General features: G+C 37.4%; 2 protein-coding genes across 2 annotated transcripts in view; both read left to right on the forward strand.

Annotated features, from left to right (window-relative positions):
• Positions 1-15,272, forward strand: part of LOC132934687 (facilitated trehalose transporter Tret1-like) — a 36,069-nt gene that overhangs the window by 18,453 nt on the left and 2,344 nt on the right. The gene's annotated exons all lie outside the window — the stretch shown is intronic.
• Positions 7,307-15,269, forward strand: LOC132934688 (uncharacterized). Its single transcript, XM_061001010.1, has one exon. The coding sequence runs from the start codon at positions 7,427-7,429 to the stop codon at positions 8,534-8,536; it is 1,110 nt and encodes a 369-aa protein (XP_060856993.1). The 5' UTR covers positions 7,307-7,426; the 3' UTR covers positions 8,537-15,269.

Here is a 15,272-nt window from a genome sequence, read left to right on the forward strand (position 1 = left end):
AGAGACAGGTCTATAATTTTTGACATCAGCTTTATCACCAGATTTAAAAATAGGAGTGACAGAGCTAATCTTGAAAGAAGAGGGAAATACTCCGCTATCGATTGAACGCTTAAAAAGTAGCCACAGTGGAAAACATAATGAAGATTTCACATTGTATAAGAATATACCTGACAAGCCGTCGGGGCCTACGGACTTAACATTTTTTAGCGCGTCTAGACCAGCGTCAACATCGTCGATGTCGAATGAACAATTGCTAGGTAGGTCATGGAACAAAAAAGGAGACGAATGGTCATTAGACAAAGGAGGAACATAGACTGTATTGAAGTAATGGGAAAATAAGTTAGAGACAGACTCTGTACCCGAGCTTTGAAAATTCTCAAAATGTACTGAGTGGGGAATTTTGTTGCTAGATTTATTAACTCGGACAAAGTCCCAAAACGACCTGGGGTTGGATTTTAGCATAGACTCAGTGCGAGACAGGTAGACAGTATGACATCTCTTGTATTCTGCCTTGTAAGAGGCAAGAAGTGCGGAAAGTTCCGCATAATCAAGGAGACAGCGTGAAGCTTTAAACTTGGCATGTGCCCTTTTCTTGCTTAAAACAATATGCTTAAGATTTTTTGAAAACCACTTCGGGAATGTCGAAGGTATATAAGACACTTCCGGAACAATGTTTAAAATGCAAAAGTGCAAGGCGTCATAAATTGCCTTAGCAGCTTCATCAACGTCGAGAGATATTATGGTCTCCAACCAATTAAATGAATTTAGGAATTCGCATATTTTTGAATAGGGAGCACGGCGGAAGTCATAATAATTATGAGAACGATCAAGTAAAGGGGAGAGTTTATCCAACTTTATCATAATATCAAGAGCCGGGTGGTAGGGATCACAAGGTACTGCTAAAGTTACGGCTTTATTTATTTATTTATTTATTTATTTGTATAATTTAAACGAGCGAACCCAGTTACATTTACTATAGACATACGTCTACAATTATATAATATAGTAATAATAATAATAATAATAATAATAATATTTGTTATCACATGAACACTAATTTTAAAATAATAATAAGACAACTATACAGATAGTATCCATTTGGTAAATATACAGGTTTAAGTAATGTATGTGATGAGACACTTATGAAAATAATTCACTGAAAACAAAAAGGTTAATAATACAGAGTAAAGTAGTATAACATTGGAAATCAACTTATGAGTAATTGACATAGATTATAATATTTATACAGCTAAAATATTATTTAGGTAAAAATCAAAATCCTTTAAGGAGACGCAGGAAAATAGATCAACATTTAAATAATTAACAAGTTGCATTGATCTATTCATAGGAGCACTTAGACCATAGTTTGAACATTGGAGTTGCACATAAAAAGTATTCAATTGCCTAGTTCTACGATTTGGGATATTAAAATTCAATAAAGAAAGTAGTTCAGGACAGTTAATATACCCTTTCGTTAATTTAAAAATAAAACATAGATCAAGTCTTTTCCTTCTTTTGACAAGGGTTTCTAGCTTTAAATAGGACAATATTGGTTGATACGATGAGTGAGGCGCTCGTTCGATACAACATCTGAATTGAATGATACGTAGAAAACGGTTTTGAATTGATTCCATGCTTTTTGTAGCACCGATTGATTGTGAGGACCATACTATAGATCCATAATCAAGTAATGATCTAACGAAGGAACAGTAGAGTGACTTTAACGCTAAAGGATTTACGAAGTCTTTACAGCTACGATTTATGAAACCTAACATTGAAGAGGCTTTATTTTGAATATAAATATAGTGATCATTAAATGAAAGAGATGGGTCAAAATAAATTCCCAGATCCTTGTACAGATAGACTCGATCTGATTAAGACACCTCCTCCTCGAATGTCGGGACCATGAATTTCGTAACGATCACATCGGAAAACGGTGTAATGAGGACAAAGTCCAAGTTCAGAGTCATTAACAGAACGAGATAACCAGGTTTCAGTTAATATAATTAAATCATAATTAAGAAGTGCTAGGTTACGTATAAATACATCTAATTTGGTATTTAGACCGCGGACATTTTGATAATATACAGATAGATTTTTTGAGGTAGTTGATGTTATAAGTTTTTTGAGATAGTAGGTACATTGTTGATGTATCTAATAAATAAATTATCCTCGCCGGTATCACTACGTTGCTTAAGTTGAGATACAATTTTAGTAAAATATTGCCGTTGCTGTGTTGTCCGATCAGATGCAATGCGAATATCCTTGAAGTTAGCAGTACTAGGTAATTTACGTTTTACTTTTAAGACTTCAAAAACATCGGATGAATTAGGTAAAGTAGTAAGCAGAGGACGAGGTTTATTTGATTGTTTACTCAAGCGACGGACAGATACAGGATTAATTTGTAAATCAATGCTTTTGAGTATTTCATCAACAGTAAGAGTGTCAGTTAACTGATAAGGTAAGGAATTAAATTCTTGTATATTAAAAAATATAATATTACGTGCTCGAGATTGACGGTCCATAAGTTCAGAGTAAACTGATTCAACGTTAGTTCCAGGAGAAGCCGCAGTTTCTAAAGTTGTTATTTTGCCTTCGATCTGCTCAATTTTAGCTTTCAAGGTTTTATTTTCAGAAATAACTTCAGCTAGTTGATTTGATAGGGTATCTAATTTTGACTCAATAATAACATACTTTTTTTCCTGTGTTTTGTTAGATTCCCGGCATGAATTGATAGATGCAATGATTTTATTTTGGGTGGATTTAAGTTCATTCACCGTATCCAAAATTTGTTTGAGAGCCTCATTGGTATCAAGCGTTTCATTGGTTGAAGTGGACATTGTGAAAAGAATAATTAAATGTTATAATAACAAAAGTACTTAAACCGTAAATGTTAAATAAAGTTAAGACTAAAATAAATTATGATAACAAGATTAATTAAATCGTTAATTGAAAAGATAAAGTTCCACGAGAACCGCACGGCACAACGTCTGAATAACGACTTGAGATATAGATTCTGTTATCATTGGAGAACACAAGGTCCAAGACAACACCAAAAGAGTTTTGAATATCATTTAGTTGGAAAAAGTTAAAGAACGCAAATGCATCAGGGATACATTGAACTCTGGGATTAGAAACCGTATTGTAAAGTAAACCAAAATCATCGTTGGACCATATAATATCTGGCAAATTGAAGTCACCACAAAAAATGAATACACATTCTGGATGAAGGAGAAGAACAGATTGTACAGCGGAAATAAAAGACTCATAAGCAGAAAGCGGGCAATTAGGAGGAAAGTACACTGAGCACACTACATAGTTGATGTTATTATAACTAAGTTTAACAAATAGATGTTCAACATTAGTAGCTGGAGTGTAAATTAAATTAGATACTATGTCACTACGAATGGCAATGAGAGCGCCGCCACCTCTAGAAAAATTACTTGTTAAACTATTTCTATCACATCTATAAATGATGTAGTTGGATAGACCAAGTTCACTATCATAGAAGCTGTCGCATAGCCATGTTTCAGTGAAACAGATAAAAACATAATCAAAAACAGCGACATTACATTTTAAATTACTTAGTTTGGTTCTTAACCCGCGGCAATTTTGATAAAAACCTAAGAGAATATGGTTACAAGTACATAAATCACTACATAAACAATAATCCTTACTATTATAATTATAAGCGTGTATATCAACAGGAGGATCACAGATAGGCATACATGAAGAAATTAGTTTTTTGGAGTGTCAGTTAGAATCATCTCGGGCGTAAGACGACCCCAAAAGCGTTTGACCATTACGCCATCAGGCCAGAATGTAGGTTCGAGGACTTCATCAAGCTTCTCCGCAGGCAGGCGCACATGGAATGAAGAATATGATGGGTGTTTTGTCACTAATTTATTTATGGTCACATCTGAGTAGCTATTGAACAATTCAGATTCAAGCATAGTGGTCGTTACAAGTGGCGCAAGTCTTGAGACAAAGATATCAATATGCCTCCGCACCGGCACTGAAGACAACTTGGAGGATACGCTTTTATGAGAGCCAACGATAAATTTTGATTTTATGGACGAGGATAAACTAGTAGTCGATTGGATTTCAGGCTGTCTAGAATGAGTATCCACATTCAGCTTGGAGAGTAAAGTAGTTGGTAGATTGTTTGAACCAGTATTTAAATTAGGAGAAGTGGTAACCTTAGCAGTCATATTGAGACGGTTTAGCTTATCATGTAACTTAGAGTTACTAAGTGCTACAGATTTGAGCTCATCGACAACAGATTGAAGAATAGTGGCCACATTTAATGAGTTCTCAAAAGATAGCGATGTAGGGTTAGAAGAAGATCCTTTTAAGAATGTTGACAATTCCTCACTCAATTTCACACCAGTAGGTAGTGATTGAGTAATAATGAAGTCAACGAGCATGTTTTTTGTCCACTTATTCAGTTCAGTAGAAAGTGGATCATTACTTTGGGCCATTCCGTTAAACGACTAATAGTTTAACTAATAAGCAAATAATCAAAATTAATTAAAATAAGACGCCTTTGAAAATGTAGATAGTCCAATTAAATTACACCCGACGCTAAAAGCAGCTATATGTGTTGGCCTTGACACGTGCCGTGTTTTAATCGAGAAAAATTCAGACGCAGGACGCCGCTACTTATCTTTAGTCGATAAGCCGTAATTAACTGATAAAGTGAATTTATTTGGTTTTACCTTTTCACGTTCACGTAGTATAACAGAATTAAAAAACTAACATTAAGTGAAGAAATATTAGGAAGACTGACTCAACAACGACACCAGTCATCCGCGCACTTTTTATAAACTTAACGAGCTTAAAAACGTAAAAAACGGTTAATTATTTCCAAAGGAAACAAAAACCGAACACAGAGCGTAAACACACGAGTTGTGAAAAAAGTTACATACATGATGCATATATTTCGATGGTGAATGTCATAACTGACCAGCGTTTAGGGATTTGTTCAGCAATCTGGTTGCCAATAATGATAAAATTCTTAATGTTACCAAATTTTATTATCTGGTAGGGTGCCTTCACCCTGATCCTCAAGAAGTGATCAAAGGTTTTTCGATATCAAATAAGTCTTTTACTCTTGCCTGGGTTGCGCTGATCGAGTGTTATGACAAACCGCGTAGGTTGGCGTCGTCAATAATCGACAAATTGGTAACTTCTCCTGTCGCAAGTTCAGAGAATCATGCTGCTCTGCAGAGGTTTCTATCGGTTTTTTATGAAAATATTGCTATCTTGGAATCGCTTCAGATTCCCGATTTAGCGTTGTTCTTGTTATTCTTGTTGGCTGCTCGGTGCTTACCTACGTTCTCTAGGCGTCAGTTTGAGTCTGAGAACACCGAAGAGTACCCATCGATCCAGAGTGTAATCAAGTTTGTCAAGACAAGGATCCAGGTTATCGAAAATGCTGGTGTTCAGCCGTCCGGAAGCTCGTCCAAGCCGGCCAGCATCAAGAAACCTGCCTTCTGACGAGATGCGAAGACAACCTTAGTAGCCGCTAATCATTCAGCTTAAATCTGCTAAACCAACCTCGTCCAAACCGTCCCAAGCAAGGTCGGAATCCGTGAAGTGCATCTTGTGTTCTGGTGCTCACCAGTTAGCCAACCGTTCGAAATTCAAGGCCTTGTCTATCGATGATCGATATAAGCTCGTATGCACTCATCGTCTGTCCATAGTTTGCTTCGGGGAAGGTCATAGGTCGTTTAAGTGTCCTTCTTCATGAATAACTACATCGCGACTCGAATTCGAAGACGATCAGTCCATCACCGCCATGCTAGGTAGACAACAATCCCCAACGGTGCTACTAGGGACAGCTCTGGATCGGCTCCGCAGATAAGTGCGATAACATCAAACTGCTGTGTTCGTTTGGGACTGAAACCCTCGCGTTGGACAGTGCCAGTCACAAGACTGTCTGGTCAGAAGGTACCGGATGTACATGGCGTTGTTCAGCTAACGATCCAGCCGCGGGATTGCCCTACGCCGTCAATCAGTGTTAGGCCTTGGGTGCTGTCGTCGATCACAACCGACATGCTAGCTCGGCAATTACCATCTCAAGTCCGGGCCAGGTGTAGCCACTTGACTCTGGCAATTCCAAGTTTTGATAAACCAGCTCCAGTCGATATGCTCATTGGCGCCGACATCTTTCCACAAGTCTGGAAAGACAAAAGCAGTTCGTTAGGTCCAGGGATCCCATCGGTGTACAGCTCGGTCTTCGGTTGGGTCCTGATTCGCCCGGTACAAGAACATCCAGACATTGGTGCTTAGTCTATGTTGGTGTCCTTGGTATCTTCTATGGAGACACTCATGGAAAGGTTCTGATCGGTAGAGGAACCGGAAGCTGCTCCGCAGCAGTTCAGAGAAGAGTTGTTGTGCGAAGAGTTGTTCAACTCGGAAATCAGCAGAGATTCCCAGGGTCGGTTCTCTGTTCCTCTGCCTTTTCGTTCAGGCCAATCAGTGAAGTCCTTCCTTGGCTCCCGGAAGCGTATTTACGGATACTACTCGAGACTGGCCAATAGATCCCGAATTCAGTTAGGGTTCGTAAAACAAATTTATTTTACGGATACTACTTGAGTCTGGCCACTATGTAATATACCGCTATACTCAAATAAAGGCACATGTAATTTACCGCTATATTATGAATCTATCTAAATTTATTCTAATTTTGTTGATAGGTTAAAAATAGGTATGTAAAAACAATATTATTAACAGTGTATTTGCGACTATATCTATAAAAAAATTAACTTATAATCTAATATGTAGAATGTAGATATATTACAATAATTTTAATAACGTTCATATACTAGTATTATTTAAATGTCTGTATTTTTTGTCTACGATATCTACATCCTTTCCTAGATAAGCAAATAAATAAAAACTATTATAATATTTTTAATTAAAATCCAAATATATCATAAATATTTCCACAAATTCGATCAATAAACAATGTTTAACCATTCTTTTAATGTACTTAATATTATTAGATTTTAAAGTGAAATGATCAAAAATATATTTTTCAATATTTAAAGGCAACGAGTTATACAAAACTAGACCTAAATAATCAATAAACCTACCTCAGATCAAATTGTTTATTTGTGTACTTAATACTAACATCATATGCTCTGAAATAAATCAGATTATTTTTGTTTTATAGTATTTTAAATTCGTAATACTTCGTACGCACTAGGGCACTTGCTCCATTTGCTCCCCCCTCCCTTATTTAGGACGGCTATGCTACATTTATTATATAATATTGTCTATAGATCATATAGGAAGATTTATATGCTAAATATTTTATTGATTTATATTAGGTTATAATTATCAGCATTATAATTACTGTACCTACATATTTCTTCTAATGTAGGTCAACTCATTTTGGGGATAGAAGTGATACAGGAGTATGCAAAGTCCTTTTATAAAAAAGTCGATGTTTGAAGAAAATGGAGGATTTATTGAAATTGAAGAAAATCCACTTACAATTGCAATAGTAACTCCCATCATGAAAAGGGCCCATAGTTATTCATTTTCGAAAGATATAGTATTCGTTGATTCTAGCAGCAGTTGTGATCAAGGTAACTCTACCATAACATTTTTTTTTGGTGCGTCAAAAGTAGGTGGCATTCCTTTAGGGGTAGTGATACATAAGCAGCAAACAAAAGAAGATTACTTACGAGCATTCAGTTTATTAAAAAAATGTCTAGGTAAAATTGCATTTTATGGACAATTACAGCCATCATTATTTATGACTGATGATAGTTCTGCAGAACGGCAAGCTTTAAAAGCTGCTTTTCCAGCATCAACTTTACTACTGTGCGCATTTCACGTTTGTCAGGCTTTGTGGAGATGGTTGTGGGAGAGTAAATATCAAATAGAAAAATCTGAAAGGCAGGCTAAAATGCTTAAATTTAGAACAGTCCTTTTTTCTCATGATGAAGTAGAAGCTAAAAGAGGAATGGATGAATTATGTAATGATGACCATGAACAATTTTCCAAACATATGAAGTCATTAAGAAGCAGAATGAACAAATGGGCAATTTGCTATCGACAAACATATTCAACTTACGGTCACAACACAAATAATATAATCGAATCATCTACAAGAATTTTTAAGGATGTGGTACTGGAACGTTGTAAGGCATTTAATGCGGCAGCACTGGTAGATTTTATATTTAAGGTATTAGAAAATTATCATAAAAGACGTCTAATTAAATTTGCGTCATATAGAATTACAAAGCCAGAAATTCAATATAATTCATTTTGTGACAAAGCAAATGATTTAAAAGTGATTCAGATCGATAACACATCTTATAAAGTGTCATCCCATTCTAATAATGATATATATTATACAGTTAAAGTTTATGATGGATTTGAACACTGTGAATGTGCGTTTGGTCAAGGAGGTAAATTTTGTAAACATATTTGTGCCATACAGTTGAATGGATTTAACATCGAAAATATTGTAAATTTATCAACGAAACATAGAATTGAATTAGGTAACCAGCAAGGTTAAGATTTCGATCATACATTTATGGAACCAATGGACCTCGCAAATGATATCGTTTCTACTAATAATTCCAAGCGGGAAAAAACTTCTGAAGAAAACATGTCAACTTTTTTCAATTCTATGTTACCAACTGATGAAAGTATAACTGAACATGAAACGCAAAATATGAAAAATAATGACTATGGACAACATTTAAATTTAGAAATCAATGTATTACAAAATAACATCGACCGAATAAAAAACATTGCTCAAAGTAACCCTAACAGTTTGATGCTCAAAAATATAAAACAGTTTAACAAACAATTGGAAAAAATAACATCATTATCTGATTTGGTTGATTTTAATTTCAATAAACTTCGTCGTGCAAATCTTATCGGAACACAGCCAACTTCCAGATCCAGGCGCAAACGACTAATAACTTCTGGTGCTAAACGCATCCAAGCAGGACGACCGTCTTCAAAAGAACAAAACTTCAAGCAAAGAAAAAAACAGATGGATCGAAGTCTAGGTAAAAATTTACTAAACAATTTGCCACATGCGAAATCTCATTAATAATATTTTTGAATGCCTACTAATGTCCAATTAAGAATATTATATTATATTGTTATAAAATAATAAAATGAATTTTTACCAAGTTTTTATTTATTTCCTTTATTTTATTTTTTTTTTTTTTATTAATCTAATAAAACATCGGCTTCTGTGGCCATTAGTTTACAATTTACAGTAATTTAAAAATATTTAAAATTTCATATTATATATCCTGTGGAAAAGGTCTTAAATTAGGTTGTATAGCTGGATTTCTTTTATGTACTGTATGATGTTGCGGATTGATTGGGTGTCAGGTCCTAATGCTTCTCCGATTTGTTGAGATATGTCGTATTTTTTCCTCATGTCATGATATTTTCGGCATTCAGTAATAATATGTTTTACTGTGAGGTCCACTCCACACATTTCGCATATGGGGGGATCATTTTTTTCCATAAGATGCCTATGTGTGATGAAAGTGTGGCCTATTCTTAGACGATTTAATATAGTTTCCTTTATTTTATTTTATTTGAACCTTTGTCGGGGTGTTTTGTTGTCTGAAAGGGTTAATGCTACATTAAACACTTAATAGGTGTCGTGTTCAATTCCGAATTTTGTCGATTTAAATTGCGTTTGTTTCATTTACTTTTCACTCGACACGACACTACATTCTACATTATTTATTTGCTTATCTAGGAAAGGATGTAGATATCGTAGACAAAAAATACAGACATTTAAATAATACTAGTATATGAACGTTATTAAAATTATTGTAATATATCTACATTCTACATATTAGATTATAAGTTAATTTTTTTATAGATATAGTCGCAAATACACTGTTAATAATATTGTTTTTACATACCTATTTTTAACCTATCAACAAAATTAGAATAAATTTAGATAGATTCATAATATAGCGGTAAATTACATGTGCCTTTATTTGAGTATAGCGGTATATTACATAGTGGCCAGACTCAAGTAGTATCCGTAAAATAAATTTGTTTTACGAACCCTAACTGAATTCGGGATCTATTGGCCAGTCTCGAGTAGTATCCGTAAATACGCCTCCCGGAAGGTTGCCCATAATCGTTTTCTGCTTCTAGAGCGGAAGTTAGCGGCGGATAATATTTTATATGCAGCCTACCGCAAGTTCATATCCGAGTATGAGGAACTCGGCCACATGACTCGGGCTGAAGATTCCGGAGAGTATTATATTCCTCATCATGCGATCCAGAAGGTTGAAGGGGAAGATGTCAAGCTGCGGGTGGTGTTTGATGCATCGGCGAAGTGTCATTCGGGGGTATCCCTCAACCAGTGCCTGCTAGTTGGCCCTAAGCTGCAACAAGACATTGTTGATGTTCTGGTTGGGTTCAGGGTGCATAGGGTAGCATTCACAACGGACATCTGTAAGATGTATCGCCAGATTGAGGTACTGCTGCAATACCGAGGATATCAGTACATTCTGAGGCGGGAATCGCCTTAAGCAGCTGTAAAGGAGTATGCCCTTAATACTGTTATGTATGGGGGAAATAGTGCTCCCTATTTAGCCCTGCGGGTTCTCCGTTATATCGCTGATACTGAATGCGCAGATCAGCCAGACGTGAAGGGAGCGTTGTATAACCAAATATATATGGATGACATATGTGTTGGCGCAGAGTCATTGGAAGCTGCCAAAGTTCTGCAGTCTAATCTAATCAAGACTCTTGTCAAATCCGGCCTACAACTAAGGAAATGGGCTAGTAACACTTCGGAGCTGTTGGCTCATCTGAATCCGGAAGATCGTTCGGGAAGTCCGTTGATATTTGAACAGAATAATGCAACGCATGTGTTAGGCATATTGTGGAACCATGATATGGACTATTTTTCTTTTACCGTCAACAACTTCAAATTGATTCTCACAAAACGAGGTGTGCTGTCTATGATCTCCAGGATTTTTGACCCGCTAGGTATGCGGTCACCAACGATATTCTATGCAAAGACGATCATGCAACGTCTGTGGCTCGCACAGGTTGATTGGGACGCCCCCGAGAAGGGATATGCGGCTGTAGTGTATCTCCGTGTGACTGATACATCCGGAGCTACAGCTACATACCTCCTGGGTGCCAAAACTAAGTTGGTCCCAATGAAGACCATGACGATACCGCGACTGGAGTTGAGTGGTGCATTCCTCTTTGCATCGTGGTTAGCCAGGCTTAAACGCATTCTAGAGTTCCAGTTGGGAATTTAGGACGTTTTTGCATGGTCTGATTCGTCCATCGTTTTATCTTGGTTGAACATACCGCATACATCGTTTAAGACGTTCGTGTCAAACAGGATACATTAGATTCAGTCTGCAGTACCCGTTTGCCACTGTCAACATGTTCGATCAGAGGATAATCCGGCCGACTGCGTGTCTCGAGGTATCCTTCCTGACAAGCTTAAGCGATGCACGCTCTATTGGTGAGGTCCGACCTTTTTACAATCCCCAGTCGAAGCCTGGTCTAAGAATATCCCGTGCTTAGAATTGGAAGAGTTGCCGGAAGTTAAACCAGTGTGTTTATTGACCCAAAAAGATCCTCCACGCGAATGGTTTATTCGGTTTTCCTCCTTTCACCAGATGATCCACGTGGTAGCTCAGGTACGTCGGTTCATTATGTTGTGTCAAAGGAAAACGGTCGAGTTAGGTTTTTTGAAACAGGCTGAATTGGATGAGGCTGTACACACGATCGTTAGGTGTGCTCAGGAGTGCTATCTAACCAATTAGTAGGCGGTCTGCGTCGGGGGGCCCGGTTCAGTCCAAGACACTAGCTCGTCTTTGCCCGACCTTGGATCTAGACGGCATAGTCCGCGTTGGCGGTCGTATGCAGAATTCGAATTGGTCAGAAGATCGAAAGCATCCTATGTTGGTTACGAAGGAGTCGTATTTAGCGGTTCTGATCACTCGTCATTGGCATCTTTATGCATGTCATGCTCAACCACGGTTCTCATCGCTCTGGTTCAACAGCGATTTTGGGTCATTGGAATTCGCCTGATAGCTCATCGGGTGATCCGCAAGTGTGTGATATGTGCGAAAATATCAGCTGATAATCCACAGCCCATCATGGCTGCTCTGCCAGGGTTTAGGATTTGAGAAGCTCATCCGTTTTCGTCAGTTGGTATAGATTATGCAGGCCTTTTGCAAATGAAGGAGCTAAGCCTGCGAAAGGCTCGTATCGTGAAGGTCTACATTGCTGTGTTTGTTTGTATGAACACCAAAGCGGTGCATTTAGAACCAGTGTCTGCCCTTTCGACTGAGGCTTTCCTGCTAACGTTGGATAGATTCGTGGCTCGTCGTGGTCTACCGTTTTCGATCTATTTGGACTGTGGCACCAACTTTGTCGGTGCTGTGACAATTGGTCAATCATCCGGATAGTAGGGATCAGTTATCGGGTCATATTGCGTGCGAATGGCATTTTAACCCTCCGGGTGCTCCCCATTTTGGAGGAATTTGGGAAGCCGCCGTAAAGTCAGTTAAGTCTTTACTTCTTCAGGGTATGAATTCCCAAATTTGGACGTTGGAGGAGTTCACAACGGTTTTGTGTAGGGTAGAAGCTGCCTTGAATTCGCGTCCTCTAGTACCAGCATCATCTGACCAAAATGATCTGGAGTGCTTATCGCCCGGTCATTTCTTAGTTGATCGTTCTCTGATGTCCATTCCAGAACCTGCTATTACCAGCGCGTAAATGGGACTGCAGAACCGCTGGAAGCTCCTCCAGCTGTCTTTTCAGTTCTTTTGGCGATGTTGGTCTCAGAAATATTTAAACACCCTCCAAGCTCAAGGTAGGTGGACGAAGGCTGAGACCAATCTCGAAGTTGGTACTATGGTTATCGTTAAGGTAAATGATGCGCCTCCGCTATCGTGGCCACTAGGTAGAATCATCGAGGTGTATCCAGGAACCGATAAGGTGGAACGGGTGGCTAATTTCATTACTAGGGCTCGGGTTTATATGTAAATACATATTTTCTCTGCGACATGATAAACTAATTTTGGCAAGTGATAAATTTGTTTCACAAGATTTTTGATAAAACGAGCTATATTTGATTTTACATATTTTTACATATTTTGTCATAAATAAATGTTTTTACATATTTCACAATTATTCAATTTTTTCTCACATATTTAGACAATTATACTGTTATAAGGTCTTTTCTTCAGAGTTCAGAATGATTGAAAGGATATCATGACTATATATTATTATATCGACGATGTTTTGAATTCGAAAATTTTATAGTGAACGTTATTATTAATTGTAATCAAGATAATTAGATAACTAGATAAATATACATTTTTTTATTACATTCTATTTTATTATTAATAATTATTAAAATTTTACGACAATATCGACGATCTTTTGGATTCGAAAATTTAAAAATAAATACTCTTAATTGTTATCAATATAATTTGATAAATATAAATTTTTAATTAGGTACATTTTATTATATTATTAATTATTACCTATTATTATTATTATTTTTTTTTTTTTTATAATACATCTTTTGAATTCTTAAGCACATATTTATGTACATATTTCTGTTGTATAAATACATATAAATCCGAGCTCTACTCATTACTAAACAGGGCGTGTTTACTAGACCAGTGGTGAAACTAGTACCTCTACCCACAGATCCGTAGATATTGAGATACCCCTAGCTCCTGTATCCTGTATCAATTTGCACTTTATATTTGTATGTAATTGCTACGCTCATTATGTAAATAATTAATTATCTTAGCAGGCAACATCACGCCTGCTACTAGATGTTACGTCGGCTGCTCCGCTTCGGGAACCGGTGTGAGGTATGGTAATTTTTTATTGTGTTTCCTCTTGTTGTATTTGCAGGTATTAAACTGTCAGTAGTATTTTCATAAAAAAAAAAATGTAACTAAAGACTGAATATTATATTTGTATGTGATATTAATTAATTCTTGTTCCTATTGTTAAATATTGTGATATTAGTTCAGCTAACGCTCTAGCGATTGCTCGTGTAATTAAATTATTTTATTTCTTTGCAAAAAAAAAGACTGTTAATGATGTTGTCCCTTTGTTAAAACCCGATCATTGCTCTGGTCTGCTCAACTGCTACGTTTAACTGCTCAACTGCTCCGTTCAACCGCTCAACTGCTCCGTTCAACTGCTCAACTGCTCTGTTCAAGTAGTAACTTGCTCCGCCACCTACATCATGGTGGATCGAAGATTCTGTGGCAAGCTCGCTGGAACTTGCAAGGGGGAGTATGTTGGACCCTTTTGATCACGGAGTTTCCGCCGGGTTGACCGCCACGACAACCTGATTCGTGGGCGCTACGCGCCATTGGCTGCAATGTTGGCCAGACTGTCGTGGTCCCCGTTACCGGTGTTTGGCACCGGTGAACCCGTCAGTATTCTCTATCTTGCTCCGGTGTCTACGTAGTTTTTGCTCCAAAACTACGTTTTTGTGGTTAGCTCGTTACCGCTCGTGTTCGATGGCCATTACCAGTGATATTGGATTAATATTTAAAGCCCCGTTGTTCGACGTGTTACTACTGTTGCTATACAGACTGTCACGTTTCGTTTAACCGTTACGTGCAACCAAATCCGTTGCTCCACAAGAGGTTTGGCTGTTGTCGGCAGCTTCGCCACATTACTCACTCGCTCGTGAGCGTTGATCCGCAACAGTCCGGTACACACGATCGTGTCCGTACTACGACGGCCGAGATATCCAGCAGTTCAGCCACGCCATCTCAAGTCATCATCTCAAGTCCGCATCTGGCAGCAGCTGCGCAGGCCAGTGGGTGATCCCCCATCAGACCTTGTGTATAGAATATCATTATGTCATGTGCCCTTGTGTTTATTTAGAATATTAATACATAAGTATAATATATTCACCCTTTATACAAACTTTGTTATTTATTAAACATTTGCCCTACCCACAAACATCCCGAGGACCGTGTGTCAGGCGACAACCGGAATACAGGATCGCCGGCGCAAACAAACTCAATAATATTATTTTATGAATTATGATAACAGTATTATCATCACATTATTTTTTTCATATAAGTTACAGGTAGCAATTCAAGCAACACAATAAGTTTTAAAACTTGTGCGTGAAATCAAATAATTATTATGTTATGGTTTCGAATTTTGTGAACCAATTATTAAGCCCTGGACTCGTGCAGTTAACTTGTTTACCAGCTATCGCTAAAACTACGATCCGTTCATTC

Source organism: Metopolophium dirhodum, chromosome 1 (assembly GCF_019925205.1).
Source record: "Metopolophium dirhodum isolate CAU chromosome 1, ASM1992520v1, whole genome shotgun sequence".
Classification (NCBI taxonomy): domain Eukaryota; kingdom Metazoa; phylum Arthropoda; class Insecta; order Hemiptera; family Aphididae; genus Metopolophium; species Metopolophium dirhodum.

What these genes read in the sequence shown, in the direction of transcription:
- LOC132934688 (XM_061001010.1), top strand. Translation starts at nt 7,427, where the DNA reads ATGCAAAGTCCTTTTATAAAAAAGTCGATGTTTGAAGAAAATGGAGGA.